The sequence below is a fragment of the Osmerus eperlanus genome, chromosome 6 (assembly GCF_963692335.1).
Source record: "Osmerus eperlanus chromosome 6, fOsmEpe2.1, whole genome shotgun sequence".
NCBI classification, from domain to species: Eukaryota; Metazoa; Chordata; class Actinopteri; order Osmeriformes; family Osmeridae; genus Osmerus; species Osmerus eperlanus.
This window is the reverse complement of record NC_085023.1, coordinates 5,508,897-5,536,315: the sequence shown is the minus strand read 5'-3', so window position 1 is coordinate 5,536,315 and position 27,419 is coordinate 5,508,897. Positions and strand designations below refer to the sequence as shown.

General features: G+C 45.8%; 1 protein-coding gene and 1 long non-coding RNA gene across 7 annotated transcripts in view; one reads left to right on the top strand and one right to left on the bottom strand.

Moving 5' to 3' along the window:
* LOC134021996 (uncharacterized) overlaps positions 1-27,419 on the bottom strand; it is an 82,437-nt gene that overhangs the window by 52,866 nt on the left and 2,152 nt on the right. The gene's annotated exons all lie outside the window — the stretch shown is intronic.
* ldb1a (LIM domain binding 1a) lies at positions 831-23,829 on the top strand. Of its 6 annotated transcripts, none has more exons than XM_062463132.1 (12): positions 831-1,047; positions 3,906-4,013; positions 12,509-12,611; positions 15,395-15,439; positions 15,555-15,630; positions 15,894-15,996; positions 17,786-17,958; positions 18,339-18,461; positions 18,656-18,733; positions 19,277-19,400; positions 19,628-19,770; positions 21,662-23,829. In XM_062463132.1, the coding sequence occupies exons 2-12, from the start codon at positions 3,986-3,988 to the stop codon at positions 21,893-21,895; spliced, it is 1,230 nt and encodes a 409-aa protein (XP_062319116.1). In that variant the 5' UTR covers positions 831-1,047; positions 3,906-3,985; the 3' UTR covers positions 21,896-23,829. The 6 variants fall into 6 exon arrangements, with proteins under 6 accessions (XP_062319116.1, XP_062319113.1, XP_062319118.1 ...); XM_062463129.1 differs by having other exon boundaries at positions 19,628-19,776; XM_062463134.1 differs by having other exon boundaries at positions 836-1,047; positions 19,628-19,776; positions 22,637-23,829.

The following is a 27,419-nucleotide window of genomic DNA, read 5'->3' as shown; positions in this document are numbered from 1 at the left end:
TTGTCTCAAATTGTTATAGAAGGTGGATGCGGATGGAATGACAGGACGAGCAGTTTAAGATTTGGCAAACATAGAATAAAAAGTTCCAGACCTGGCCATGGGTGTTTCTTTAGCAAAATGTTATATTATTATCTATTACTAAAATGCTAGAGAAGAATAAAAAATCAGACACTTCTGCATAAACCTTAGCACTAAACTGTGTTAATCAAGAAATCGTTAGGATATGATCCGATATGGTGAGTAGGAGGAAAAACTGCAGTGATGGAGGGAGAGAAAAAGAGAGAGACTGAATTGGGTCACCTTGTGGTTGTGTCTCTGCTCATTAGAAGGACCACTGCTGCCAGCAGAGAACATTTTACATGCTTGTATCAAAGGCAGAAAGCAAGATGACACAGACACATATACAAACACACATCTGTCTTTAAGTCAGTACTTGTTTATTAAAATACCTACGCATCCACCACAAATACCTCCTGTCTATTTGCTTATTTTGACCTGTCTGTGTTTGCTGCAGTGCTGTCTAATGCCTTGTTGCTATGTTCTCCTGGCAACAGCAGCCTGAGGCATGTCCGTGGGAGCTAGAGACTGATTGGCAGTGTGTGTGTGTGTGTTTGTGTGTGTGTGTGTGTGTGCGTGCGTGTGTGTGTGTGCATAAGGAGAGACGCTGCTGTGCCCCAGCAAGCTCTCTAACAGCTACCTACTGCTGTTCTGGCGTTGCCATGGATACAGTGCCCCCTCTCTCTGTGGGCACAGAGGGATGGGGCTGAAGAGAGGGAGAGAGGAGGAGAGGGAGAGAGGAGAGTAGTGGTTCAGACTGCTGCCTCTGCGTCATATTTATACCCCTAGATCTGGGAGAGCTGCCCCCTCCACGTCCTCCTCTTTTCCTTCTCACTCTGCACGCCACTCCGTCCACTGTGTTCGTTTCTCTTCATCCCTCTCTTCACCTCTCTCTCCAGGTGTCCAGTGTGTTGTCCGTGGTCGATCCTGCTGGGCTGTGTGGACGACCTCGGGGGTCTTAGAGGCTGTGTGGACAGAAACAGAAAGGAGGTAAGCACAGAGGGATTTGGAGTGCATTTTTGATGTGTGTGTGTGTGCGCGGGGTGTGTTTTTGTGCGTGCGTGCGCCTGTGTCCCCCCGATTGTTTATGTGCGTCTGTTTGTTTGGGTGTGCGTGTGCGTGTGATGTGTAGAGGATCCATAAAGACAAAAGCCAGGGTGAGACAGGTAAGTAGAGCTTTTGAGGTGGATCTACCAGTGCTTCTCAGACTACACCACAAGGTGACCATGCTGTTGTTGTTTACGTATGTCTGGACAAGAAAAGGTCCAGGCAGTGGTGTCTGTGTTTTGTTGATGATGTGTTTTCAGAGGTGATATGCAACCCTTGTCAGAGGAGTGTGTGTTTGGGGGAAAGGGGTTGATTTGTCAGTAATTTTTCTGTATTATCGAGGTGAAACATTCTCAGCCATATGTCAGCATTGGTTTGTGCTTCTGCCAATGCATGTGTGTGTGTCTGTGTATGTGTGCACTTGGAATGCTTTTCTGTCCAACTATTACAGCGTGTCTCACTCAGACCAGGAGAGACACGGAGGGAGACCATCTTTATTTTCACTGAGGCGTCTGACTCAAGATCTGACTGTGTATGTTCCTGTTGGAGAGAAAGAGGGAGGGAGAGAAAGATTGAAGATGACAAAGACCGAGAGTGAGGGCGAGAGAGTCAGAGACAGAGAGTGAGAGAGTCAGAGAGAGAGAGAGAGAGAGAGAGAGAGAGAGAGAGAGAGAGAGAGAGAGAGAGAGAGAGAGACAGAGAGAGAGTGGGAGAGAGAGTGAGGGTTAGGGGGTGGGGGTGAGAAGCTAAGAGAGAGAAAGAAGCAGAGAGGAGAGCGGGAAAGGGAGAGAGAGACAGAGGGAAAGAGAAAGAGACTGAGAGACTGTGGGCAGAGAGAGGTTGATTGTGTAGTCAGTAGAGAAGCACATTCCCTTAGGCTCACAGCTTCAAAGCCCAATATCTGGCACTGGAAAAAGCAAGCCATTTCCTAAATCACACGCAAACACTCACTCCTACACACAAATACACACACACTCATATAAACAGGCACAGACACACTACACATGCAACACACTCTGTGGCTTTCTACTCATGTCTGCCTTTGTTCACAGTTCGCCATTTTAAAAAGCCAGAGATCCTCGATATGCATCAGAAGACAAGGTGTGTAGGAGTCACAATAAGGGAACAGATAAAACGAACACAGAGTGACAGACAATGAAGAGAGAGAGAATGATAGAGGGAACATGATAGAGAGAACATGATAGAGAAAGACTCGTAGAGATGGAATCATAGAAAAATAATACAATAGAGAGATAGTAAATACAGCATGTAGAGAAAGAAATACATAGAGGGTGGCATAAAGAACTCAGAGAGAGAGAGATATGACAGACCTAATGGGTTTCCTAGCTGCTAAGCCATCAGTCTGTTGTCTGACAGCATGTACGACACTCGCCTGAACAGCGTCTGTCCCTGCACTGGCGTGTGGGGACCGCAGCTGTCACACCTCACTGAGGGCTTCCTGTTGAGTCTTACTGGGGGGGATCCTGTATGAAGCAATAACAAGGATCTGGCATTGAGACCCACTGGGTGACTGTGTGCATGCGTGCGTGTGTGTTTGGGAGAGATCAAGAGGATTTTTGCTTCGTTCCAGAGCTCCACTCCAGAGTCACTCAGTAAACCAGGACGGACCTCTCATAGTGCTGAGGACTGTGTGTGTGTGTGTGTGTGGACATGTGCAGGTGTGTGTAAAGTTGTGCGTGTGTGTGTATAGTTGTGTGTGTACATAACCGTGTGACAGTGAGTGTAATGGCATGTATGTGTGCATTAGTATACCTTAGTGGTGTGTGTATGAACTTGTGTGTGTGTGTGCATGAGAATCTGTGAATTAAGTTGTTTGTGTGTGAGTGAGTAGTTGTGTGAGTACAACGTAGTTGTGTGTGTGTACTAGTGTACGGGAGTATGTGTGTGCTTGTGTAGTGGGGTGTAAAAAGGTGAAGGTGAAAAGAGGGCAAAGCGATGAAAACAGAGCAAGAAATAAAAGACAGAGGTAAAGAGAGAGAGAGCAAGAGAAATACATTTAGAGAGAGAATGAGCAGGGCTGACTGACAGGCTGCAGTAAAGTAATTCTGTTTACATGCCGCTTCTACGGTGACCCTGTGAGTGTGTGTGCGCGTGTGTAAGTGCAAGAGAGAAAGAGAATGTGTGTTCTCGTGTCCCTGCGCGCTCCAGGTGGGCTTTGCATTTTTAATCGATACTGTCTGTAGTGATTAACACCCTTGTTCTCTTCTCCTGGCAACAGAGGGGGTGAGATGGAGGGAGAGAGACAGAAAAAGAGATGGATGACTGAGATGAAGGCAGGAGGAGGGGAGAGATCAGTCATGCAAGAAGCAAAGTGTGTGTGTGTGTGCGTCTCTGTGCATGTGTCTGTGTGTGTTTATGTGCAGTAATGACCCTCTGCCTCTGGGCTCCTACTGAGTGTGTTTATCTCCCTTAGCAGCGGGCAAAAATAGATGCTGAGTCTCTGCAACATATACACACACACACACACGTCTCAGTGGTCACACACATCTCCGTCTCTATCTTTTTTTTCTTTCATCTCTCTCTCTTCGCTCTAATTGTCTCCCGCCTCCCATCTTTTACCCCAACTCTTTCCCTCCCCTCTTCCCTCGCTCCCCTCTTCTCTCTCCCCTTCTCTTCTTCTCTCCTCCCACCAGTGTCACAATTTGCATGTTAATGAAGCAGTAGTTCCTGTTTCCTGCTTCAGAGAGGCAGAGTGAGAGTGCTCTCGTTCTGTTTTCTATTCCCTGGTTTACCCCTCCCTCTTACTCTCCTCCCTCTTGTCTCCCTCTCTCCGTGGGTAGTGCCGTGTTGAAGCTACAGTGAGTGCTGTGTCGAGTGAAGGCAGCTGTTTCGTGCAGAGCAGAACCCAACATGTGAGAAGATGTCTGTTGGAGGCTGTGCTTGCCCTGGTGAGTAGCCCCTCTCCCTCTCTTTCCCTCTCTTCATCTCAGTCTGTTCACTGGTTCTTACTCTTTCACTTTCTTTTTGTCTCTCAAAACCTTGTTGTCAACAAGGTGACTTGTGTAGAGGTGTTTACAGGGGCTGGGTACAGCATTGCCCAAGTGTATTTGTGTGTGCTTGTGTTTTGTGCCTGAGTGACCTGTCTGAATCTGTCAGTGAGAGATGAGAGAGGGCGAGAGAGAGAGCGAGAGAAAGAGAGAATGACCGAAAAAGATGACAAAGACAGAGAGGAATGGAGTTGCTTGCCAGGGAACAGAACACGTCCAGGCTCCAGGCGTCATGCTAAGGGTCCTAGTGACTGACTCTGCTGGTTAGCTAGTCTCTCTCCTGCTACCTCACTGCTCTGACTCTGCTGGTTAGCTAGTCTCTCTCCTGCTACCTCACTGCTCTGACTCTGCTGGTTAGCTAGTCTCTCTCCTGCTACCTCACTGCTCTGAGTCTGCTGGTTAGCTAGTCTCTCTCCTGCTACCTCACTGCTCTGACTCTGCTGGTTAGCTAGTCTCTCTCCTGCTACCTCACTGCTCTGACTCTGCTGGTTAGCTAGTCTCTCTCCTGCTACCTCACTGCTCTGAGTCTGCTGGTTAGCTAGTCTCTCTCCTGCTACCTCACTGCTCTGAGTCTGCTGGTTAGCTAGTCTCTCTCCTGCTACCTCACTGCTCTGAGTCTGCTGGTTAGCTAGTCTCTCTCCTGCTACCTCACTGCTCTGAGTCTGCTGGTTAGCTAGTCTCTCTCCTGCTACCTCACTGCTCTGAGTCTGCTGGTTAGCTAGTCTCTCTCCTGCTACCTCACTGCTCTGAGTCTGCTGGTTAGCTAGTCTCTCTCCTGCTACCTCACTGCTCTGACTCTGCTGGTTAGCTAGTCTCTCTCCTGCTACCTCACTGCTCTGAGTCTGCTGGTTAGCTAGTCTCTCTCCTGCTACCTCACTGCTCTGAGTCTGCTGGTTAGCTAGTCTCTCTCATTCCTCCTGCTTCATCCTCCACATCAGCGCAGTCACTCACACCTCATGATGGGTCTTTTATGAGTTCAACAAGGCAAGGTGGTTTCTTAGCATGGAAAGTCAACTCTCATGCAGTTACAGTACATAGACATTCAGTAGTTTTACACAGTAGATGTTTGTCAGAGACCATCCATATGATGTTTAAATATGGTTTGGTACCTGGTAATGTGGATATGTGATGATAGACCTTGGACTTAGAGGAGGGAGGGAGAGAAAGAGGGAGAGAGGGGTGAGTGATGGAGAGAAAGAGAGAGATTGCGTGTTTGTGGCCGATTCTTCAGGCTCCCGAGCAGTCCCAGGCACATGTAGAGACACAGCCACAGTGAAAGATTCAAAATACGTGTTGAAGTCATGTAGCTCGTTCTCTGCTAAAGAGCACAGAGGGAAGCAGCGTCACACAGAGATCTAATCACAACATCCGTCCTTGGAGCCCCAGAGAGAGATGATTCGATTTCAAACCCAGTATCGCCCTGACCAGGTCCAGGCTAGGTCACAGGAGCTGTGGGTGGTGGTGTTGACGCTTCACTGTGACAGAGATCCAGACACCAAGGAGGCATTTGTAGGGAGAGGGGGGATGGTCTGTAGAGAAGTGGAGGAGTGACTACCTTCTGCAGGGATTCCTCTCTTTCCTTCTCTTCTCTTGTTGTCTATTCTTTCACTCCCCTTTTCCCCTTGTCTCTCTCCTGTCTCTCCCCCCTTGGTTTGACTGGGCATTTAGCAGACTTGTAAAGTTCTAGCACAATCCACAAGGAAGCACCATTCAAGTCTAACACCAGGTTCACAGTTTGCTCTTCTGCTGCAACACACTCACAACCAGGCTACATGGTGTTGAATACGGTAAAGTATTCTAACATATATTCAGAGAATAACTTGCTTGGGCAAGTTTGAACTGGTGGAGCTCCACTGAGCCCACAGCACATTGCTGTGTGTGTGTAGTGATGTGTGTGCTTGTAGCGGTATGTGTGTGTGTGTAACAGTATGTGTGCGTGATGCTTCTCTCAGAATGAACACTGTGAGTAACTCTCCAGCTGCTTCAAACACACCAACCAGCAAGAGTTTGGTACGAGTTTGTATCAAACCCTGCCGTTTACAAGGATGCATGCTTAAGCTCAGTCATGGAAATTTCCAACAACGTTATTTTAGAGAAGGAGAAGAATGTGAGAGAGGGGAAGAAAAATAGAAGAGAATGAAAGAAGGAGCGAGATGAGTCATAAAGAACAAACACACATACTGAGCTGATGTAAATTGGGGCAGGTTTGTTTACATTCCTGTATGATGTGGGACAGAGGAATCCTTCTCTTTGTGTGTTTACGTGTGTATTTGTGTGTGTGTGCATTTGTTTGTGTTTGCATGTGTCTGTGTGTGCGTGCATGCGTTTGTGTGTCTGCATGTGCGTCTGCAAGTCTCTGTTGGTCTTGGGTTTGTGTCAGATTGAAAAAGATCCTCCCGTACACAGTTCATTGGTTATGGAGACTAAAGTATTGCCTCCAAGTTAAAGTCAAGCACCTAACTCCCTCCCTCCCACACACACTCAGTGAAGCCCTCCCTTTGCTTCTCACTCTTTTCCTCCCCCTCTTTCTGCCACTCTCTCTCTTTCTGTCTCTCTCTCTCTTACACACACACACACACACAAATTCTCTATCCAACGGCTTTCTCTTGCAGCTCCTGCCTACCCCACTTCCTTCCTCCCTCTCCTTCTATCCCCCTCCTTTTCTCTGCCACCCCCGCACCCCCCCCCCCATCCCTCCATAGTGCAGTGTGCAGTAGCAGCAGCGGTGATGGGGCTGCCTCATGCAGAAAGTCACATGGCTGCTGATTGGAGCAGAATCAGAGTCACAGCAAAGCCAAGATGGCATCCGCACAACATAACTGCTCTGCTGTTACGCAATAACAGAGAGTGAGTTAGAGAAGAAAGACAGACTCTAACTCTTCCCTCTGTCTGTTCATCATCCTTCCCCTCCTCTCTCTCCTCTCTTCCTTTCCTGCTAGCCTCTCAAAGCCAGATTGAAATGGCTTTCTGTAATGAAAGAGTGAATAAAGAGACCCCATGGGAGAGAGCTGTGTGGGAGGCAGGGAGACAGGGGGATAAGGAAAAACACAGAGAGGGGGGGGGGGGAGTGAAATAAAGGACTGGAATCATTGCCTTAGTGATGTCACCTGAAGAAGTCTCTTGTCTACCATATTTCTGTGAAAGTACCAAGTCAATGAAGTCAGTTGCCGAAAACAAATTCAAGGCAAAATAAGTTTTTATTACAGATCTGTAAGGTGCAGGTGTCTGACACACATCACCAAGGGTCATGTTCTCATGAGCCAATATAGCAGGGTATAGATCAAACATTGTTTATTATATTCAGAACATTAAAAAAAACAGTATACAAATACAAATCATTAGTTGTAATCTTTATTTTTTGTTAATTGATCAGTGGTTGATGACAGACCTTTTCACACCTCAGTTTCAGGGAGAAAGGATGGCACATGTCACATGACACATATTTCAAAACTTAACTGTAAAATGTAAAGCATATGGTTGACAAAAGCTAAACAGACAATATTTCAAATGAATTTCAGTCTACTTCCTGGAGTAACTGACTATGTTCAAGCCTGCGAGATTGACATTGGCTAACCATTTATTTACACAGGAAACCAACCAGATAAGAGGTTGAGGTGAACTTTCAAAATGTTAAATCCACCCACTCCGATTAGACAATTTACTCCCCACGAAGACCCAAGGCTGCACACACACACACACATTGCTCTTGTTTTATAGATGCAGTCCAGGGTTTCCCGCAGAAAATTTGTTAGTTAAGGTAGTAGGGTGTGGTTTGCCGTCAGACCGGGGGGGGGGGCTAGTTTGTGCGATAGACTAATGCGTTCTGCAGAGAAGGGATACTGGCATTTTGGAATGGAAGGGAGAAAATAGGACAGAGTAACACGGCAGATAATCGCTATTAAAACAAAATAAACTTAAAGATTTTGTTATTTATTTTGGACGACGTAGTTAAGGCGGCAGGCGTGTGTTGCTTAGGCGGCCGCCTTAACTGAAAAGTGCTGCGGGAAACCCTGCGGTCACCACAGATGGGTATGAGGAGAGAAGGAGGAAAGGAAGGTTGAATGGAACTGGTACTTACTGATGTTGGAGCACGGGCTTGGTAACGGTTGGTTTTGGCCAGTGCCGAAACAAAGAGCTGTTAGGGTCATGGCAGCCTGCTGGTCGTGATGGCAACAAGGAAGCAGAGAGAAGAACAAACACAGCTGTGTTCTGTGTCTGAACAAACCTGGCATACCTGTCAAGGAGGCAGCACTGAAGAGGGTTACATGGGGTTGGTTAGGGTTAAACCAAGATGAGACCAAAGGTTGGATAGGGTTAGTTAGGTTACACCAAGGTTTACATTTAGTCATTTAGCAGACACTCTTATCCAGAGCGACTTACAGTAAGTACAGGGACATTCCCCCCGAGGAAAGTAGGGTGAAGTGCCTTGCCCAAGGACACAACGTCATTTGGCACGGCCGGGAATCGAACTGGCAACCTTCAGATTACTAGCCCGACTCCCTCACCGCTCAACCACCTGACACCTGAGGTTAGACCAATAGTTGGGTTAGAGATGATTAGACCTGGTTAGAGATGATTAGACCTGGTTAGAGATGGTTAGACCTGGTTAGAGATAGTTAGAGCTGGTTAGACCTGGTTAGAGATGATTAGACATGGGGTTAGACCTGGTTAGAGATTGTTAGATAAAGGTTTGGGTTGGGGCTAGACTTTGTTGATCCGAGAATTGGGTTAGGGTTGAATAGAGTTTACAAAGTATCATAGTGAGGGAAGAATATGGAAAAATATTCAAGTTTGCTGTGTTGGCTGAGAATGAACCTAGTTAACATGACTGGCACACAGTGTCTGCTAGCTCAGTGTTATCTCACTCTGGCAGCCTTATTGCTGAAAGCAGTGTGTGTGTGTGTGATGAGTTTGACATTCACTGACTGCAAATGATGAGGGTACCCATGGAATGATTTAGTTTGTTTTGTCATCACATACCTACAAATAAACATATATAGTTAATATATGTATTGAAAACCCTTCAAAATGTGCCATACTTTTGGTGAAAGTGAACATGTGTATGGCTTGACCCACTTTGGAGAGCATGAACAAGCGACACTAGTGCAGAAGTAGTTTGTATCTTTGGCCAGCAGACGTCGCTGCTGTACTGTGTATTTCCCGTACATCAGCCCAAATGTGACCCATCACATGCCCCTCACAATGGGGCAGACAGCAGGCCTGGAATTAGTCAAGTGGAGGTCCTGTGGTGGACCCATTCCCAGCACTCAAAAATAGCCTTTTGTTTTTTCTCTGTATTAGTTCTTTTTTTGTTTCCTTTAATTTTCTTTTGGGGGGGCTTTTCTTTTATGTTGTTTTGTTCCTCCCCTTTTCTTTTAATTTGACATCCATATTATTGTTATTTCATTATTTCAATGTGTCCACAAAAAGGGGATTTCTACATTAGTGCTGGGTAAAGCTGGTCTGCGATTTTGTGGTATATTTTTCTCTCTATTGACTTCACTTCACAGATAATGACTAGACGGAACACACACAGTTGTAGAAAATAATCTATATGCTTGATGAACATGTGAATATGAAAAGGTTCAGTCTGTGTACTACACACTGAATTGTTTATTTTACCCATATTTTACATGGTCAGCAAAATGCAGCTGTAGCGTAAGTCTTTGAATGAATGATTCATTGTTATTATTCTCATATAGTATTTCTTAGTGACTAGGCTGCTGTGATTTGAGTTCTTGTTAGTAGTGATGCGGTTGGGGGAAGGGTGTAGCTGGCTCGCCAGTGACTGCGGATTACGGAGAGATTGAACATTGTTGGGGGTGCACTGGCAGTATCTGGGATTTATACCGACAGGAAAACAGAACGAGGGGGAAGCTTGATCGGAGACGGGGGCCATTGTTCGAGTCTGGCGAGGAACAAAGGGGGCTTGCTTCCATCGCTAACTGGCGTCCTCCCTTACTTTAAATCTCTACGTAGATTTTGAAAACTAATAGTAATATAAAGAAAAATATTGCAAAACCTGGAGAGTATCGATCTGCTTCACTTAACGATGCTTTTCGTTCAGTTTGGAAAGGAGAACTAAACTGACGACGGTGCAGAAGGTTCTGCAAATTAGGATAGCCAGCGAGCTAGGATTTACCGAGCGGCGGTGTTGAAGCACCGCGCATCGGTGCTATTGGAACGCCGCGCTTCGGCGAACACTTCTCGCAGGTACGGTATTGGTTTACAGGATGCATCAGTACACGTTCACTTTGGTGTGTGAATTTTCGCTTGCTGATGGTAGGTAACTTGTCGAGTCTTTACGTCCATGAACACTCATGCTAGTTTGCTTGGCGGCAGCAGTCTATCGGTCGCGGATGAGGATGGCAATCAAGCTTGTTCTCCAGATATTGTTGCGGCCTTCGCATTTTCTGCTGTTGTTACAAGTCAGATTTTGATGGTTTATTTTAAAGCTTAGGCTATCCAACAAGCCTGGATGGTTTATAATGTTAACTTCCAATAAAGCTACTGTGTTGTTGCCGGAGTAGCCAGCTTCCTACTGTGGCTGAATTGTCCAGTTATGCTTTATTTCTGATTGAGGGACAGATTTTCGAAACAGTAATCGCTCTGTATTAAGTTCCAACTAGTAGGCCTAGTACTATGGGCCACGGACCACTCTTTCACCAGGCACCCCAGATACCCTTGAACAGATGGATAGATAGATGGGTTGGGTGGCGCAGACATCTTGTTAATGAGCGGGTCCTTAAATACACCAAGGAAGGATAAGAACGTGGACATAATGTAGTATAGGACCTTACGGTCAGACGAGATGGGCCAGTCTTTTGTTTTCAGATTCAGGAGTCTGTATGATATGTGTCTGTAGAGTATAATGTTCCGACTTCTTATTTGGTGACCCAAACTAGCCACACTTAATGACTTGGCATCTCACACTTTCTAAGGTAGAGTTGTGAATTACACATTGGTATGACCCTCCCAGTCCAAACCACATTGACAGCAACATAATGTTCTCATAGATCAGTAGAAAATGGCCCACTCTGTTGCTTTACTCAGGACATGCATGTGGTAGTCTACCCACATATCTACCTGGCTCAGTATGTGACCCAATGAATGCTGTCTGGCGTTGGTGGCTGTTGTATGGGAGGGAGTGGCTGAAGGGTCAAAGGCCATTTATGTAGACTTGGGGGTCTAGAAGTGGGATCACCTCCTCAGTAAGGGGTCAGGGGGAGGGTGGTTTCAGGGTTCCTCGGTGGACCCTGAAACAAGAGAGAGAGATAATTGGAACAAGGATTAAGCAGGAATATGGTTTGAGTGGGCGGATGCATGTCTGTGTGTGGCTGAACTTTGAGTACGTAACAGTCTGCTTTAAGAAATAAGTGAGTGTTAAATATGGGAGTGTGTGTACTGTGTATAGGGGGTTGACTTCCTGTTGAGACCTTGAGGTGACAGGGAGGATGGGACTCTTGTGCAGCTCTTGGGCTTGCTGCTACCTTTTAAGTGAACATGCTTCGCACCAGGTGTGGTTGTTGAGGGTTGGTTCTGTGGCCACCTGGCATGGTGACATCCAGACCACGACCAGAGATGAACTCTCACTCTTCCGATTGGTGGAAAGGAGGGCAGAGCCGCAGCACAGTGCACATAACCAAGCTTATCTCTTTATCTCTCTCTCTTTCTCCCCATTCCTCCCTTTCTCCCCCTCTCTGAACAGGGGGCCTGTGATTGTGCAGTCTCCTTCAGCAGATTGGGAGAAAGGGGCCAGAGGGGTGTTGGTCAGCACGCTGTGTGTTGCTGAAGCCTTAATGCCTTAGCCGGGCACTCGGGGGTTAACAACAGCAGCCTGATAGAGGGAGAACGGGAGAGGGGGATGGGCAGACGAGGCGACCAGAGGGGGGAGAGGAAGAGAGAGACATGCACACGGAGGAGGACTCAGTATGTTGTGTTGCACGATCACATGAAAGACCAAGTGAGAGAGAAAGAGATGGAGGGGGAGAGGGAGAGGGAGGGAGAGAGAGAGACAGAGAGACAGAGAGACAGAGAGAGAGAGAGATGCATAGGGACACAGAGAGAGTAAAGGTTAGCTATAATGAGGAGTGAGATTGAAACAAAGAGGAAACGGTAAATACAGGATTCTCTCAGTCCCTGGTTATGAAAAATAGACCAGGGGTTTTTCCCTCACAGAATAATAAGATTATTTAATGTATTTATTTGCTTTAGACAGCTAATTGCTAGATACACTGCCCCTAAGGGGAACATGTAAATCATTTGGATGGAATAAAATATTTCCCCCAGTAACGATAACAACATCATTAAAAGCTCTCTACTTTGAAATGGAATAATGGACCATGACTCATTTGACAATAAATAATTGATGTGAATGTGTTTGTCTTTGTGTGCAGGCTGTTCGTCTAAGTCGTTCAAGCTGTACTCCCCCAAGGAGCCCCCCAACGGCAGTGCCTTCCCCCCCTTCCATCCAGGCAGCATGCTGGACAGAGACGTGGGGTAGGTGCCCCTGAGTGGAGGACTACAACACAGCACAATAGAATGTCAGAAAACAATATAATAGAGTAGAATAGTATAAAGATGTGGGTTAGGTTCTTGGACCATCCTCTGGCTAGAGTAGCACCATAGATATATATATATATATATATATATATATATAAAGGCTAGATGTCTTACGGCGGAGTCTAGAACGTCCGCACATGGCGGCCATCTTGCTACAGTCAACTCGCTCACCCATAACATTGTGTTGGTGCTACATGTACTTTTTAAATGACCATAACTTGCTCAATTTTCAACCGATTTTTAAGCGGTTTGGTTTGTTATCAATGTCAGAGATAAAAAATAGAATATACAGTTAGGTCCATAAATATTTGGACATTGACACCATTTTGGCTCTGTATACCACCACAATGGATTTGAAATGAAACAATCAAGATGTGCTTTAAGTGCAGACTTTCAGCTTTAATTTCAGGGTATTTACATCCAAATCAGGTGAACGGTGTAGGAATTACAACACATTTTATATGTGGCCCCCCCCTTTTTAAGGGACCAAAAATAATTGGACAAACTAACATAATCATAAATCTAATTGTCACTTTTAATACTTGGTTGCAAATCCTTTGCAGTCAATGACAGCCTGAAGTCTGGAACCCATAGACATCACCAGACGCTGGGTTTCGTCCCTGGTGATGCTCTGCCAGGCCTCTACTGCAACTGTCTTCAGTTCCTGCTTGTTCTTGGGGCATTTTCCCTTCAGTTTTGTCTTTAGCAAGTGAAATGCATGCTCAATTGGATTTAGGTCAGGTGATTGACTTGGCCATTGCAGAACATTCCACTTCTTTGCCTTAAAAAAACTCTTTGGTTGCTTTCGCAGTATGCTTCGGGTCATTGTCCATCTGCACTGTGAAGTGCCGTCCTATGAGTTCTGAAGCATTTGGCTGAATCTGAGCAGATAATATTGCCAGAAACACTTCAGAATTCATCCTACTGCTTTTGTCAGCAGTCACATCATCGATAAATACAAGGGAACCAGTTCCATTGGCAGCCATACATGCCCACGCCATAACACTACCTCCACCATGCTTCACTGATGAGGTGGTTTGCTTTGGATCATGAGCAGTTCCTTCCCTTCTCCATACTCTTCTCTTCCCATCATTCTGGTACAAGTTGATCTTGGTCTCATCTGTCCATAGGATGTTGTTCCAGAACTGTACAGGCTCTTTTAGATGTTTTTTGGCAAACTCTAATCTGGTCTTCCTGTTTTTGAGACTCACCAATGGTTTACATCTTGTGGTGAACCCTCTGTATTTACTCTGGTGAAGTCTTCTCTTAATTTTTGACTTTGACACAGATACGCCTACCTCCTGGAGAGTGTTCTTGATCTGGCCAACTGTTGTGAAGGGGTTTTTCTTCACCAGGGAAAGAATTCTTCTGTCATCCACCACAGTTGTTTTCCGTGGTCTTCCGGGTCTTTTGGTGTTGCTGAGCTCACCAGTGCGTTCTTTCTTTTTAAGAATGTACCAAACAGTTGATTTGGCCACACCTAATGTTTTTGCTATCTCTCTGATAGGTTTGTTTTGATTTTTCAGCCTAACGATGGCTTGCTTCACTGATGGTGACAGCTCTTTGGACTTCATATTGAGAGTTGACAGCAACAGATTCCAAACACAAATACCATACTTGAAATGAACTCTAGACCTTTTATCTGCTCCTTGTCAATGAAATAACGAACTCCCATGAGGGAATAACATACACCTGGCCATGGAACAGCTGAGCAGCCAATTGTCCAATTACTTTTGGTCCCTTAAAAAGGGGGGGGCCTCATATCAAATGTGTTGTAATTCCTACACCGTTCACCTGATTTGGATGTAAATACCCTGAAATTAAAGCTGAAAGTCTGCACTTAAAGCACATCTTGATTGTTTCATTTCAAATCCATTGTGGTGGTATACAGAGCCAAAATGATGAAAAATGTGTCAATGTCCAAATATTTATGGACCTAACTGTAAGTATGCAGTGGCATAACGACATCTCTGACGTTGATAACAAACCAAACCGTTTAAAATCGGTTGAAAATTGAGCAAGTTATGGTCATTTAAAAAGTACATGTAGCACCAACACAATGTTATGGGTGAGCGAGTTGACTGTAGCAAGATGGCCGCCATGTGCGGATGTTCGACTCCGTTGTCCGGCAACGAGAACAAGACATCTAGCCTTTATATATATCTATGAGTAGCACAACATAGAACTGAATACAGTAGGACATGATATAGTAGAATACACTATAATAGAGTAGAATAGAATAGCTCAAGGCAGAATTCTGGACAGACGTGGGTAAGGCCCTGAAAGAATCTCCTGAACCTAGAGTAGAATATAGAATACAATAGAATTTTATAGAACCGAATATAATGTAGTAGCACAGAGTAGAATACAGTAGAAAAGGGTAGAATAGCTCCTGGCTGCATGGTGGACAGAGTTGTTTAGAAGAACAAGGGAGTCAGGTGGCTGAGCGGTGAGGGAATCGGGCTAGTAATCCAAAGGTTGCCAGTTCGATTCCAGGTCATGCCAACTGACGTTGTGTCCTTGGGCAACGCACTTCACCCTACTTGCCTCGGGGGAATGTCCCTGTACTTACTGTAAGTCGCTCTGGATAAGAGTGTCTGCTAAATGACTAAATGTAAATGTAAACATACCAGAGTAGAGCAGTGAGTGGGAGCCATGGCCAAGTTCAGTTCCAATTCAATTTTATTTAACGATTCTCTTCACCATGTTTGTTTTGCCAGGCCGACGCCCATGTACCCTCCTTCATACATGGAGCCAGGAATGGGGTGAGTACACCTGCCTGTCTGCAGCATGTCTGTCTGGCTCAGGAAACCTAATTGGAACTGTTGTTGGACAAGAAAGCTGACTTTGTTGATGGACGGTGTTGTGAATGTGTTACAGGAGACACACGCCGTATGGAAACCAGACAGACTACAGGATATTTGAGCTCAACAAGCGACTACAGAACTGGACGGAGGTGAGACAGTGCAGGTCATTTCTGAGACGCCAGCACTGCTGCATGACATCACTTCCTGTTCATCTAACAGCAAGCTGAGGACTCTTCCCGTGGTGGAGTTCATGAGCATAAAAACACTCACAAAGCTTACTCTTATGAGCACGCAAATTTTTCCAATTATGTGAGCCAGTGACTGATGGGTTGATTGAAGGGTTAATTAGACACTTGATTGGTTAATTGATCAATTGGTTTGGTTGGTTAATTGGTTGGTTGATTCATTCCAGGACTGTGACAACCTGTGGTGGGATGCCTTCACTACAGAGTTCTTTGAGGATGATGCCATGCTCACCATCACCTTCTGTCTGGAGGATGGTCCCAAGCGCTACAGTAAGAACACACACACACACACACACACCGAGTCCTACAGTAAGGCCAGGGCTAATAACTAATAATATTAAGAATAAGAATTCAATATTTCTTTTTGAACCTTTTCAGTTCCAAAACGGTAGTTGACAGGTTCACGTCTGAGTGACATACGAAACACTATGAACACAAAACCTGTTGTAGCTGAACTCTGTGTAGCGGGGTTTGCTCGTTTAAAGATAGAAATACTTAATTTATCATAAAGTCTCGGGGCACCACCCTAATATTGGTTTAGGACATTAGGGAATCCTATGTTTAATATGTAATAATCAGTCTCATCTTTAGGAATGAATTTGTTCTAAGTGTAGAGCCAATCGTAACATCAGTGAACACGCACGTCAAAATATCTTTACAATGAATTTATTCAAGTAAGGTAAACAGATCTTATGAACAAGTTGGATTATGGGTTTGATATGAGAGATTGGTTTCAATGAACAGAATGAAATGGTCTAACTTAAAGACAGAAATTGTACAGTCAATGATTACATCCTTACAAATCATAAACAGAGCTCACGCCAATGCCATGTCGAGGAGGAAAGAGCGTTAGCCATAGTTACGTTTGATCAGGGGTTGATCAATGATGTTGAGGGCGGTTTGCGCCAAAGGTCCATTTGAAGAATCTGAAGTCACAGCGCGGCTGCGCTGGGTCATGTGACTGAGTCTGCAGGATCTCAGTGAAGTCGCATTTGGAATTGCGTTTTTGGTTCTTCTGTTGAAACGTCCAGATAGTGACACGTTCACTATGAAGTTGAATCTCAGGAGAAGCTTGGCGACGTCCTTTGGAACGCCAATCCTGATGGCGTTCATGCCATGGTCGGTTTCGCTGGAGTCAGAGATTGATGGTCATCTTAGGGCTTTATACAGTTCGAGAGAGGACCCGTCTGGGGTCAGATGTGGATTGGGGGAAGCTGGGTTCTCAACTCCCCCCTCCTTCCTTCACACCTACCGTGTGATCTGATCTCTGGCTGGTTCATTCGATGGTTCAAATATTGTTCTGGACATCTTGGTACAGTTACAAAATATAGTTGAATGATTGTTTTATTATGGTAGCTTCGTGTAGATACCAAGAATGACATGGTTATCTTTCAGGAAGAAGTTGTTACTATAATCAAGATTTCAGTGAACACAACATTAAAACAAAGTAACAAACATAACACAAATATCCCTCTCATAATTCTCCACCTTGTACTCTTAAAGGTGAAGTCTCAAGAACTTTCCTCAAAAGTTGTAGGTATGTTCTTTGTTCAAATCGCCGCCGAAACGGATAGCAAATGGTCGCTGGAGACGTGTTGTCTAAATCAGGCCCTTTGAAGCTTGCAAGCTAGCAGGAGGGCTGATTAGGTAGATTGGGGAGGTCCCCCCCCCAATTCTATGGTTCCTTTGCATCGGCGTTTGGTGGGTAATCAGCATACTGAGAGTGTCACAAGGGCTGATTAGGTTTGTCTGATGTGATTGAATCACTCTTCAAGATGTTGACTCCGTGTGGTCTTGCGGACCTCACTACATCTGCATGTCTCCCATTTCGATGCTAAGCTAACTGCCAACGCACACCACACGTTCTCATCCACACTAGCTGTCTACTGCACCTAGATAGACAAAGGGGTTGTTCATGCCTTGGTGATAGCAAATTATCTATAAATGACAGCCTAAAATAAATGTACAGACTTAAAACCAAACAGTAGAGCCAGTTCATGTGTTGGTCTATGGCCTAGTGTGATGAATTGGAGCTGAACCCATGTTGTGTTCTGCGCAGCCATTGGCCGGACCCTGATCCCACGCTACTTCCGAAGTATCTTTGAAGGGGGCGCCACTGAGCTGTTCTACGTGCTCAAGCACCCCAAGGAGTCCTTCCACAGTAACTTTGTGTCCTTGGACTGTGACCAGTGCACCATGGTCACCCAGAACGGCAAGCCCATGTTCACACAGGTACACTGTCTGGATTCTAATACACACCATACGCTCTGTTACTAATATATACACCATACGCTCTTTTACTAATATATACACCATACACTCTGTTTACTAATACATATGCACTATGTTATGACTGCATGCACTCCATACATTCTGTTACTAATATATACACTCTGGTTACTAATACACTATGTTACGACTACATACACTCTATACACTGGTTACTAATACATACACATTATACAGTTTGTTACTAATACATACACACTATACTCTGTAAATGTAATCTTCAACTATATGCACTCACATCTGATATCACACTGATGTCTAGCCTTAAATACATGCCGGATTAATCATACCGGCTGAATGTGACCCCTGACCTCTTCCCCCAGGTGTGTGTAGAGGGCCGTCTGTACTTGGAGTTCATGTTTGATGACATGATGAGGATCAAGACCTGGCACTTCAGCATCAGACAGCACCGAGAGGTGCTCCCCAGGAGCATTCTGGCCATGCACGTGAGTCTCGCACACACTCACACACTCATTTGTAGCCTACACACTCAACTTGCACACACACTAGCCCCCCCCCCACACACACACACACACACACCCCACTCAACACACACAGACACCACACACACACACACACACATGGTGCCACACACAAGCACATGATGACACTGCCATGCTGTTCATCCTCCCACCTCCAGGACCCTCAGATGCTGGACCAGCTGGCTAAGAACATCACCAGATGTGGTCTGTCCAACTCCACACTCAACTACCTCCGGGTGAGTCCAGGAAACTGGATCCAGACTGGGTGTCCTCCTGCATGGCCATTAACAGGGGCGAGGCCCTGGGATACACAGTGTGTAGGAACTGGGATGGTAGTTAAACATGTGTTTCGTAGTGCGAAAGGCACTAGTAGGCATCTAACTGTCTACTGGTTTCTTTTTCCCTTTTTTGTCCTTTTCCCATCTCCCTCTTTTCCTATACCCAACCCTTTCTGTTCCTTCTCTCCTTTTTCCTCTCATTACCTCTCTCCCTCTGTTCCTCCCTTCCTCTGTCCCTCTCTCTCTTCCTCCCTTTGTCTCTCCCTCCTTCTCCTATATTTCTCCCCTGCTCTATCCCTCCCTCCCTCTGTCTCCCCCTCCCTCTGTCTCCCCCTCCCTCTGTCTCCCCCTCCCTCTGTCTCCCCCTCCCTCTATCTCTCCCTCCCTCTGTCTCTCCCTCTCTCCCCCTCCCTCTCTCCCCCTCCCTCTGTCTCCCCCTCCCTCTGTCTCCCCCTCCCTCTCCCTCCCCCTCCCTCTCCCTCCCCCTCTCCCTCCCTCCAGCTGTGTGTGATCCTGGAGCCCATGCAGGAGTTGATGTCCAGACACAAGACCTACAGTCTCAGCCCCCGGGACTGCCTCAAGACCTGCCTCTTCCAGAAGTGGCAGAGGATGGTGGCCCCCCCAGGTAGAATGATCATTTAGCAGACGCTTTCATCAAAAGCGACGTACTGGGGAGGGTGTGGGGAGATTTGAACCTGCAGCCTATTGATATGCAGTCAAATGCCCTACCACTGAGCTATACCTATCCACCCACACACGCACACAATGACGCGCGCACACAACCGCATGTCCACGCACACACAAACCACACCTGCCGTCTCTGTGTTTAAATCCCCCCCCCGGCCGCTCCAGCCGAGCCAGCCCGCCAGGCCCCGAACAAGAGGAGGAAAAGGAAGGTTTCCGGCGGCAGCACCATGAGCGGAGGAGGGGGCAATAACACCAACAGCAACAGCAAGAAGAAAAGCCCCGCCAACACCTTCGCTCTCTCCACCCAGGTACCTGTAAGCAGACCATCTTCATCACCTTTACATTCACCTAGACCCCCAGCTGCTTTGTCACGGCAGATCTAGAGAGGTACATATACCAGATCTGCATGTATACAGAGAGACCAGATGGCAGATCTAGATGTATCGAAATAGATCTAGCTGGCTCTAGATGTATACAGACAGACGTACCATATCTGCATGTAAAGGGAGAGACATACCAGATCTCTATACCTGTAGAGAGGGGAGAACCATATCTGTAGAGATGGACCTGTAGAGATGGACAGACTGGATCAGTAACTAAAGATTTACAGAGATGGACACACCTGATATATAAATTGGCATCTGGAAATAGACGTAGCATATCGGTAGGCAGGCTCTGTGGGTAGATGTTGACCGGGGTAGTCCAGGTCCCCTCAGGTCTGCAGTCTCTCTTGGTTGAGGACAGAGCTCTTAACCACACACCGGGCCCATCCTTTCCTTCCTTTCATTTACTACTTTCCTTCTTTCAATCCTTTCGGCCTTACTTTCCTCCTTATGTAACATGGTTGGATAGTTGAACAGTGCTGCCTTCCTGTTACCAATTCAGTCATGTCAGATCATGGATATCAGGAAGGAAGGGAGGGACGGAAGGATTGATCCATTTTAAGGGTAGTGTAATTGACTCAAGTTTTCATCTTAAGGTAAGGAATTGGTGGATGGGGTGCAGCAACCTGGTTTAGGATTGGATGGGGTTGAGTAACCTTGCCCATGAGAGGATGGGTTTGAGGAACCTGTTCCTGGACTGGTGTCTAGAAAATCCTAGCCTGCCTTCCTCCATTGTGTTAGAACTTCCAGCCTGTAACCAATGAGCCTGTCAGAGCACACGATTCACATGCAGCACAGCAGCCATTGGTTGGTTGAGTGAGCGAGCGAATGAGACCCGAGGTGGAATGAAAACCCCATGATGCAGCACTCAAGGATTAGGGACTCAATGCCGGCCAATCAGAAATGGGGAAAAAACCCTGTTGCAGGTACCATCCAATAGGAATGGGCAATACAACCCTTAACCTTGAAGCAGAGGTTGTGGCTACTGAAATGTACACTCTTTTTAATGGTCAGGGTTTGGGGTGTTGAGCATGGGGGGGGGGGGGTTAGGTCTTGAACGCTGGGTATTAGGGGGTTGGGTTTGGGGTATTGGAAGATTGGGGTATCAAGGTGGTTAGTTTGGGGTGGCTGGGTCTTTCGGGGCGTTAGTTTGGGGGGCTGGGTATTAGGGGGGTTAGTTTGGGGGGCTGGATATTGGGGGGGTTAGTTTGGGGAGCTGGGTATTAGGGGGTTGGGATATTAGAGGGTTGAGGTAGGAGGGGTTGGGTTTGGGGTATTGGGTGGTTGGCATTTGGGGGGAGTTGAATGTTGGGTCTGGGGGTATTGTCATGTTGGGGTATTGGAGGGTTGGGGCATTGGGTTTGGGGTATTGGAGGGTTGGGGCATTGTAGTTTTGGGGGCTGGGTGCCTGCGAGGTGCCTGTGAGCTAGAGCTGTGTGTTGTTGTGAGTGGGCTGAGCATGGATGAAACTGACTTCTTAATGAATCTCCTTTACATTAGAGCCAGACACAGAGCTTTAGTTGAACGATTGTGTTTTATGTACATAGCGGAATTGACATCCTCCCATCAGTAAGATTTTGGGAAGGCAGATTCTGACTGACATTTAGTCAAAGGTCCCATCTAATCACTCGGGTCCAGTACCCTCAACATCCCAACATGCATCCTTGGTAGTTCCAGCCAATCGCCTGTCTCAGTCCGCCATGACAGACAGACACATAGACAGACAGAAAGTCAGGCCTCGCCCCGGGCCCTCTGCCCCTCCGCCCCCCCTTTCCTGGGGATAATGTGTGCCGGCCCTTGCTGTCGTCCCCTTTAGGACGTGATGATGGTGGGAGAGCCCACTCTGATGGGAGGGGAGTTTGGTGACGAGGACGAGCGTCTGATCACGCGTCTGGAGAACACGCAGTTTGACACGGCCAACGGGCTGGAGGACGAGGACAGTTTCAACAGCTCGCCCGCCCTCGGCGGGGGCCACTCCCCCTGGAACAACAAGAACCCCAACAGCCAGGAGAGCAAGAACGACAACCCCGGCTCCCAGGCCTCTCAGTAGGCCCTGCTCAGCCCCCCCTGCCCCCTCCCCCCCCCCAGCCTGCTGTCTCGGTACAGCCCACAGCCCTAGTACAGTAGACAAGCTCACTGGTGGCTCACTCTTCTGTTCGTGGTTGTGCTGGACCTGTACCGGACTGTTCTTCCACCCACCCTAGACTGACTGGAGCGTGGAGGAGAGGGTGGGGCAGATAGGAGGGGGTGGGTCGGACCTTTTTGTTTTGTTTTGAAGGAGGAGGGTAGGATGGGGGGGAAGGATGACAACATGGTAGAGATTGTGTGGTAGCTGTGACGACAGTTTCAGACCATTTTTGGCAACATACTCATAATCACCGGCTCCCTCTCTCACTCTCGCACATGCTCAGTGGTACTCAGCCCCGGCTCTCGTCTCATGGCTCCTAGCACTCCCCAATTCTGTGTGTGTGCGTGCATGTGTGTGTGCCAGACAGACTGCCCAACTCTGTGTCTGTCTCAGAGCTCCGTCTAGCCAGTGATCCGAGTGCGAGCCTTGGCGGCCATGTTGGCGGTTCTTGTTCCAACCTCGGGTCTCTGTGTGCGTTTCCTTGACAACGCACCTCTTGTTTGTGTTGTGCTCGTCTCACAGGGAAGAGAAATGCTTCTTTAGGTCTAGTCAACTCTCAGTCACTAGATACTAAAACCTCTACAACAACAATTCCAGTATTGTGTGCACCACAGCATAAATCCAACGCTCAAGTTTTTAAAAACTAAATTATTTGTTTTGTAGGACCTGGTTGGAACAAAAACCTGTACAGTGCCGGAGCTTGAGGACCGGAGTTGAGAACCACTACGCTAAACATTAAAAACACACTGACACACACACACACACACACATCACACACACACATTCACACATGCATACACTTGCACACAACACTTGGAAACAGAAACCCTTACCTACATGCATACACACACACATACACACACACAGCGTAAGGCATTGAGATACTGGAGAGGGTGTTCTCGGCGCGTCTGGACCTCAGCACCAGACGCTACTGAAGTGGGTTGATTACTTTCTATGTTCTTAATTTTACTTTCAATGTTTTTATTTTTATAACAATTTCTTAAGGAATAAACAGACAAGCAAGCAAACAAGCTAAACAACATGATAAACACCCCCAAATATTCTTTGCACTGTTTTCCACTCTTATCTTCATTCTATTTTTATTATAAATTGAAGACATATTTTGTTTTTTCTATTATCGCTGATATAAGAATGAAATAACAAAACATCTGGAACATGTCATTGGAGATGAGAATCTACGGTATTATATATGTTGTATAAATATTACTGTTAAGATAATTTGTACACTGATGATGATGCATATTATTATTGTTATGATGCTTCCAGCTTCCATGTACGTCTATGCTTGATATGTCATCTGTCAATGTCAGACGATGTATGATTCAGATTCGCTTCTTAAAGGAACCGTCCACCCTTTGTTAATGTAATGCTGAATCAGGGTTGGGGGAGAGAGCTGCTATATAGACAAGGCTCTTTAAAACCAACACACTAATGACCAAGGAGAGGGGATTCAGAAAGCACTTGTGCTGACGATAAATGTTTTTTGGTGAATACAATATGAAAAAGAACGAAAACAAATTGTTGGAAAGATTTAGTCGTCAATTTTACCGACTAAAACGGAGAGGGTGTTATTAAGGTGTGCAGGTGATCTGGAACGCCTCCCCTGGGACTGCAGCTGCTCTGTGCTTCGCTGAGCTCCCCCTCCCTGGCTGACTGTACATGTCTAAACTCTCACCTCCATCCAGACCCCCAGGCCCTTCTGCTCTCTCTGTCTCTCTTTCTCTCGGTCTCCCTCTTTCCAATTTGCTACTCCTGAAAGTTTTGAAAAATACATTTTGACAGCATTGTTGTAAGATATAAAATGGAAAGAGTAAACAAAAAAAATAAAATAAAAACTTTTCTATTAACTTAAGTTTCCAAGGATAACGTTTTTAATCACAGTTTAGAGAAGCTACAGACCAAGAATCTTTGTGCGACGCAGGCAGTATGTCTAAATGTTTTCTATACAGAATTATTTTACCTGGGCTTATCCCACCCCCTTCCCCATGTTTGTGTCTGTGCTTGTATATTTGAGGTTGTAGTTTCTGTACGACTGCCCTGTTCTGTAGCCTTGTTTTTGCCGCCACTGACACTCCCGTCTCATGTATAAAGATGAAATGAACACATCTTTTTGGTTTTGTTGATATGATGATTTTAAGGGTACAATCACAGGTCAGGAGAGAGAAGCTCGTCTTTGGTTAAACATACAATGTATTTATTTTTCTATAGTCTTCACTCCCTTTTTCCTGTGTACAGTCTCCTCGATGTCTTTGTCACAAGGAGAGGTGCTGCTGGGTTGTTCAGTGTTCTGAGGTGGACACAATGGCAAGAACTGACTTGGTGTTCTAGACACAAGCTCATTGTCACCATGGTCAGAACCCCTGGATATTATGTTGATATCAAAGAATCATCATCATGTATCCCTAATTCATTTTGGCCCTGTTTTTTTAGTTAAAGTCATCGATGAAACAATTCCGTTTGGTTTTTAAAGTGTTTGCCAGAGCAGTTATTCAGGCCCTGCAGTTACGCAGCCTTACCACCGGGTGTCGCCCTACGCAGCACGGAACACTGAGCAGCCCATCGTCATCGGCTCTGTCATGGAATCATGCACATTCTAAACCTCGAGTGTCTCGTTGAACCTACACACTCTGCTGTACGTTGTTTTGAACGATCGTTGTTGTCTGTTCCCTCTGCGGTTGAGGCACAGCACTTCAGGAGACTGGTCAGAACTCCAACATGGCCACCTGGACCCCCTTTTGAGGGTGTTGTTTGAGATGTATAACATTTCCCTGTATCACCCATATAGGGAGTGATTTATCTATTTTGCTGATAGTTTTCTGTTATTGGTTATTCATGTGAGGTATCAATAAAGACAAATTTTCACATATACAAAGATTGACTGAGTTTGGGTTTGTTGTTGTTGTTGCGTTTTAATAAATGTGATATCGGGTGCTGTGTTGCCTACAAGCCCTTTGAATTATAGGATTTACCTTAATCTTGTTAAGAGTAGAATGTGATTTTAATTATAGGATTTTATCCCAAGTGGTCCATACGCAATATATTTTCTTAACTCTCCAAAATGACACCCAATACATTTCACCCACTGAAATCAATGCTGAATGTCAAGACTATTAATGGAACTCAGCAGATGTGATGTGGGCAAAGCCGATGAAATGACGCAAAGAGGAGGATGACAGCTGCGACAATGGCCGTGAAGCCACAATTGATAACTTTTCTACAGTGATGATCTATTCCCTGGTTGCAAAGACGAGGATAGCTGACAGGAAGGTGGGTGTTGCTAAATCTGACAGTTGAAGCATTGCGTGAGAGGAAGGAGGTGATTCATGTGATCTGATTCATGTGCTAGTTTTGCCAAATGGCAGCAGTCGTTTCAAACGTCAAGAGTTTTGCTGACGTGTAAAACAACTCTTAGGCCTCAATTTAGATCCAATCTCACATGTACACCACCATCACCAGTATCATTTGAATACTTGGATTTTGCTTCTCCATTCTTAGAAGTAGTATTTGCTCTATCATGATTGACAGATGGAAGCCAGATGTTCGTTCACAGAGATATCGAGGGAGGGAGGGAGGGAGGGAGGGAGGTGTCAGTGATCATTAGAATTGCTGCAGAGTTGGTGTCAGGGCAGATTAAAGGTTAAGCATTTAATTGATGTAACTGGGCTGGCGAGGTAAACTAGGGCTGAAGTGATAGGCTGATTACTGGCAGCTTCAGAAGACTAGCAGAAAGAGCTTGAGTGGTGGAGAAGAAAACAAGACGAGAACTGAGGAGAAGACAAAGAAGACATTGATGAGAGGAGACAAGAAATTGAAGGTGAGTAGAGAGGCCATACTGCTACACTTCAGCCTGAGAAAGCTGTCTTGTTTAATCCCAGTTCGAGTTGTGAAAGAGTATGCAAAGTGATGCAAATGATTGTGGAGTTCACCAACCTACTGTCACAGTATAATGTTTAGTATTTACAAAGAAACATACTGTGAATGGCTCTTAGGGTGTTTCATGAGATTTGCCAGACATATTTTGGTCTTAATGTCACAACTGTGTCTTTGTATTTTATCATCATGCCATTACATGCTGGCTCTCAACCCAACAAGAGAGAATACCCTACGATGACCCTGCCCATCATCATCAACAACAACAATATTATTCTGAGCACTAGAAGTAGCAAGTGTTATGTCGAGCTCCAGTTGCCAGTCACCCTTTGATTGCTCTGCTCCCCATAACAGGCTGTTGTTTGCCTGTCAAGGCCTGTCCTGCAGGTTGTAATGATCTCTCCATGGACAACTCTGTTGTTGTTGCACGTTTTCTACAGCCCTTCAGGCAGCAGGGACCAGAGCAGCCAGAAAGAGGGTTACAACTGGAGGATTCACTCTCTCCAAACGCTGAGATAAACTGCTTTCTCTGAACATGATCATCATTTTTATGTATATACCGTTTAAAGTGGCTGTAAATCAGAACTGAAAATTAGTTGTAAGTTCCTCACACCACAGAGTGTTGTTAAATACAGACAAGTATGTTAAATTAGGCTTTGAAATCGTGAGAAAACCAGCAGTCTTCTCTGCTTGATACTGGGGGGTGGGGGGTGTCGCCTGAAGGAGCTGAAGCTCCGCCCCCTCGAATTTATTGAATTCAGCAACAACAGCAACAACTAGCTAAATCAATTGCAGATATCAGAACAGACCTACCTGCAGTCTCTGAGTGCTGTATGTGTTAATTACTTTGTCTTTGCATCGTACCAGCTGAGTAACAGAATGCAGGTTATATAAACCGTCTGTGATCTGACGTAGATAGGTTGGGTTTTGCCCCGCCTAAACAAAACCTGAGCTGAAAACGGGTGAGAAACGGTCTAACTCCACATTTCAGTGGTACAAAGGTTTAGAGCTTTGCACATGCATTCAGCAACTCATTTCACATGTATATAATGTACTGAGAAGCAAATCATGGAGTTTGATTTACAGCACCTTTAATCAATGTATTTGGAACTAAACTAAATGTAATCATTATATAACAGTCTTCAACTCAAACCATTCCAAGCTGATCAAGGAACGTTATGCATTACGTAATTATGTCATATCAACCACATATCCGAGACTTCTGATGAAGGAGACAAGAGTTCCACGTAGCGACACACAGGGGAGGATGCAGGGAGTAGGCGCTGTGCCAGGTGTATTGGCTGACCAGACCTGACCAGAGAGGTTGAGCTGTGGGTTAATCTGCTGCTGATCTGGGTGTTGGCACACTGTAGCAGAGGCTCCTGCTGCTCTGCCTTCCTTCACCCAGCCCAGCACCTGGTCGCTCTAATGGGATTGGAAAGATGTGTCCGGCGCGTGTGAAACTATTTTTTGTTGTTGTGGTCTTACTGTACAGCTCTGGAAAAAAAAATAGAGAGACCACGGCACCTTTTTCTTCCATTTTTAAAAAAATTGG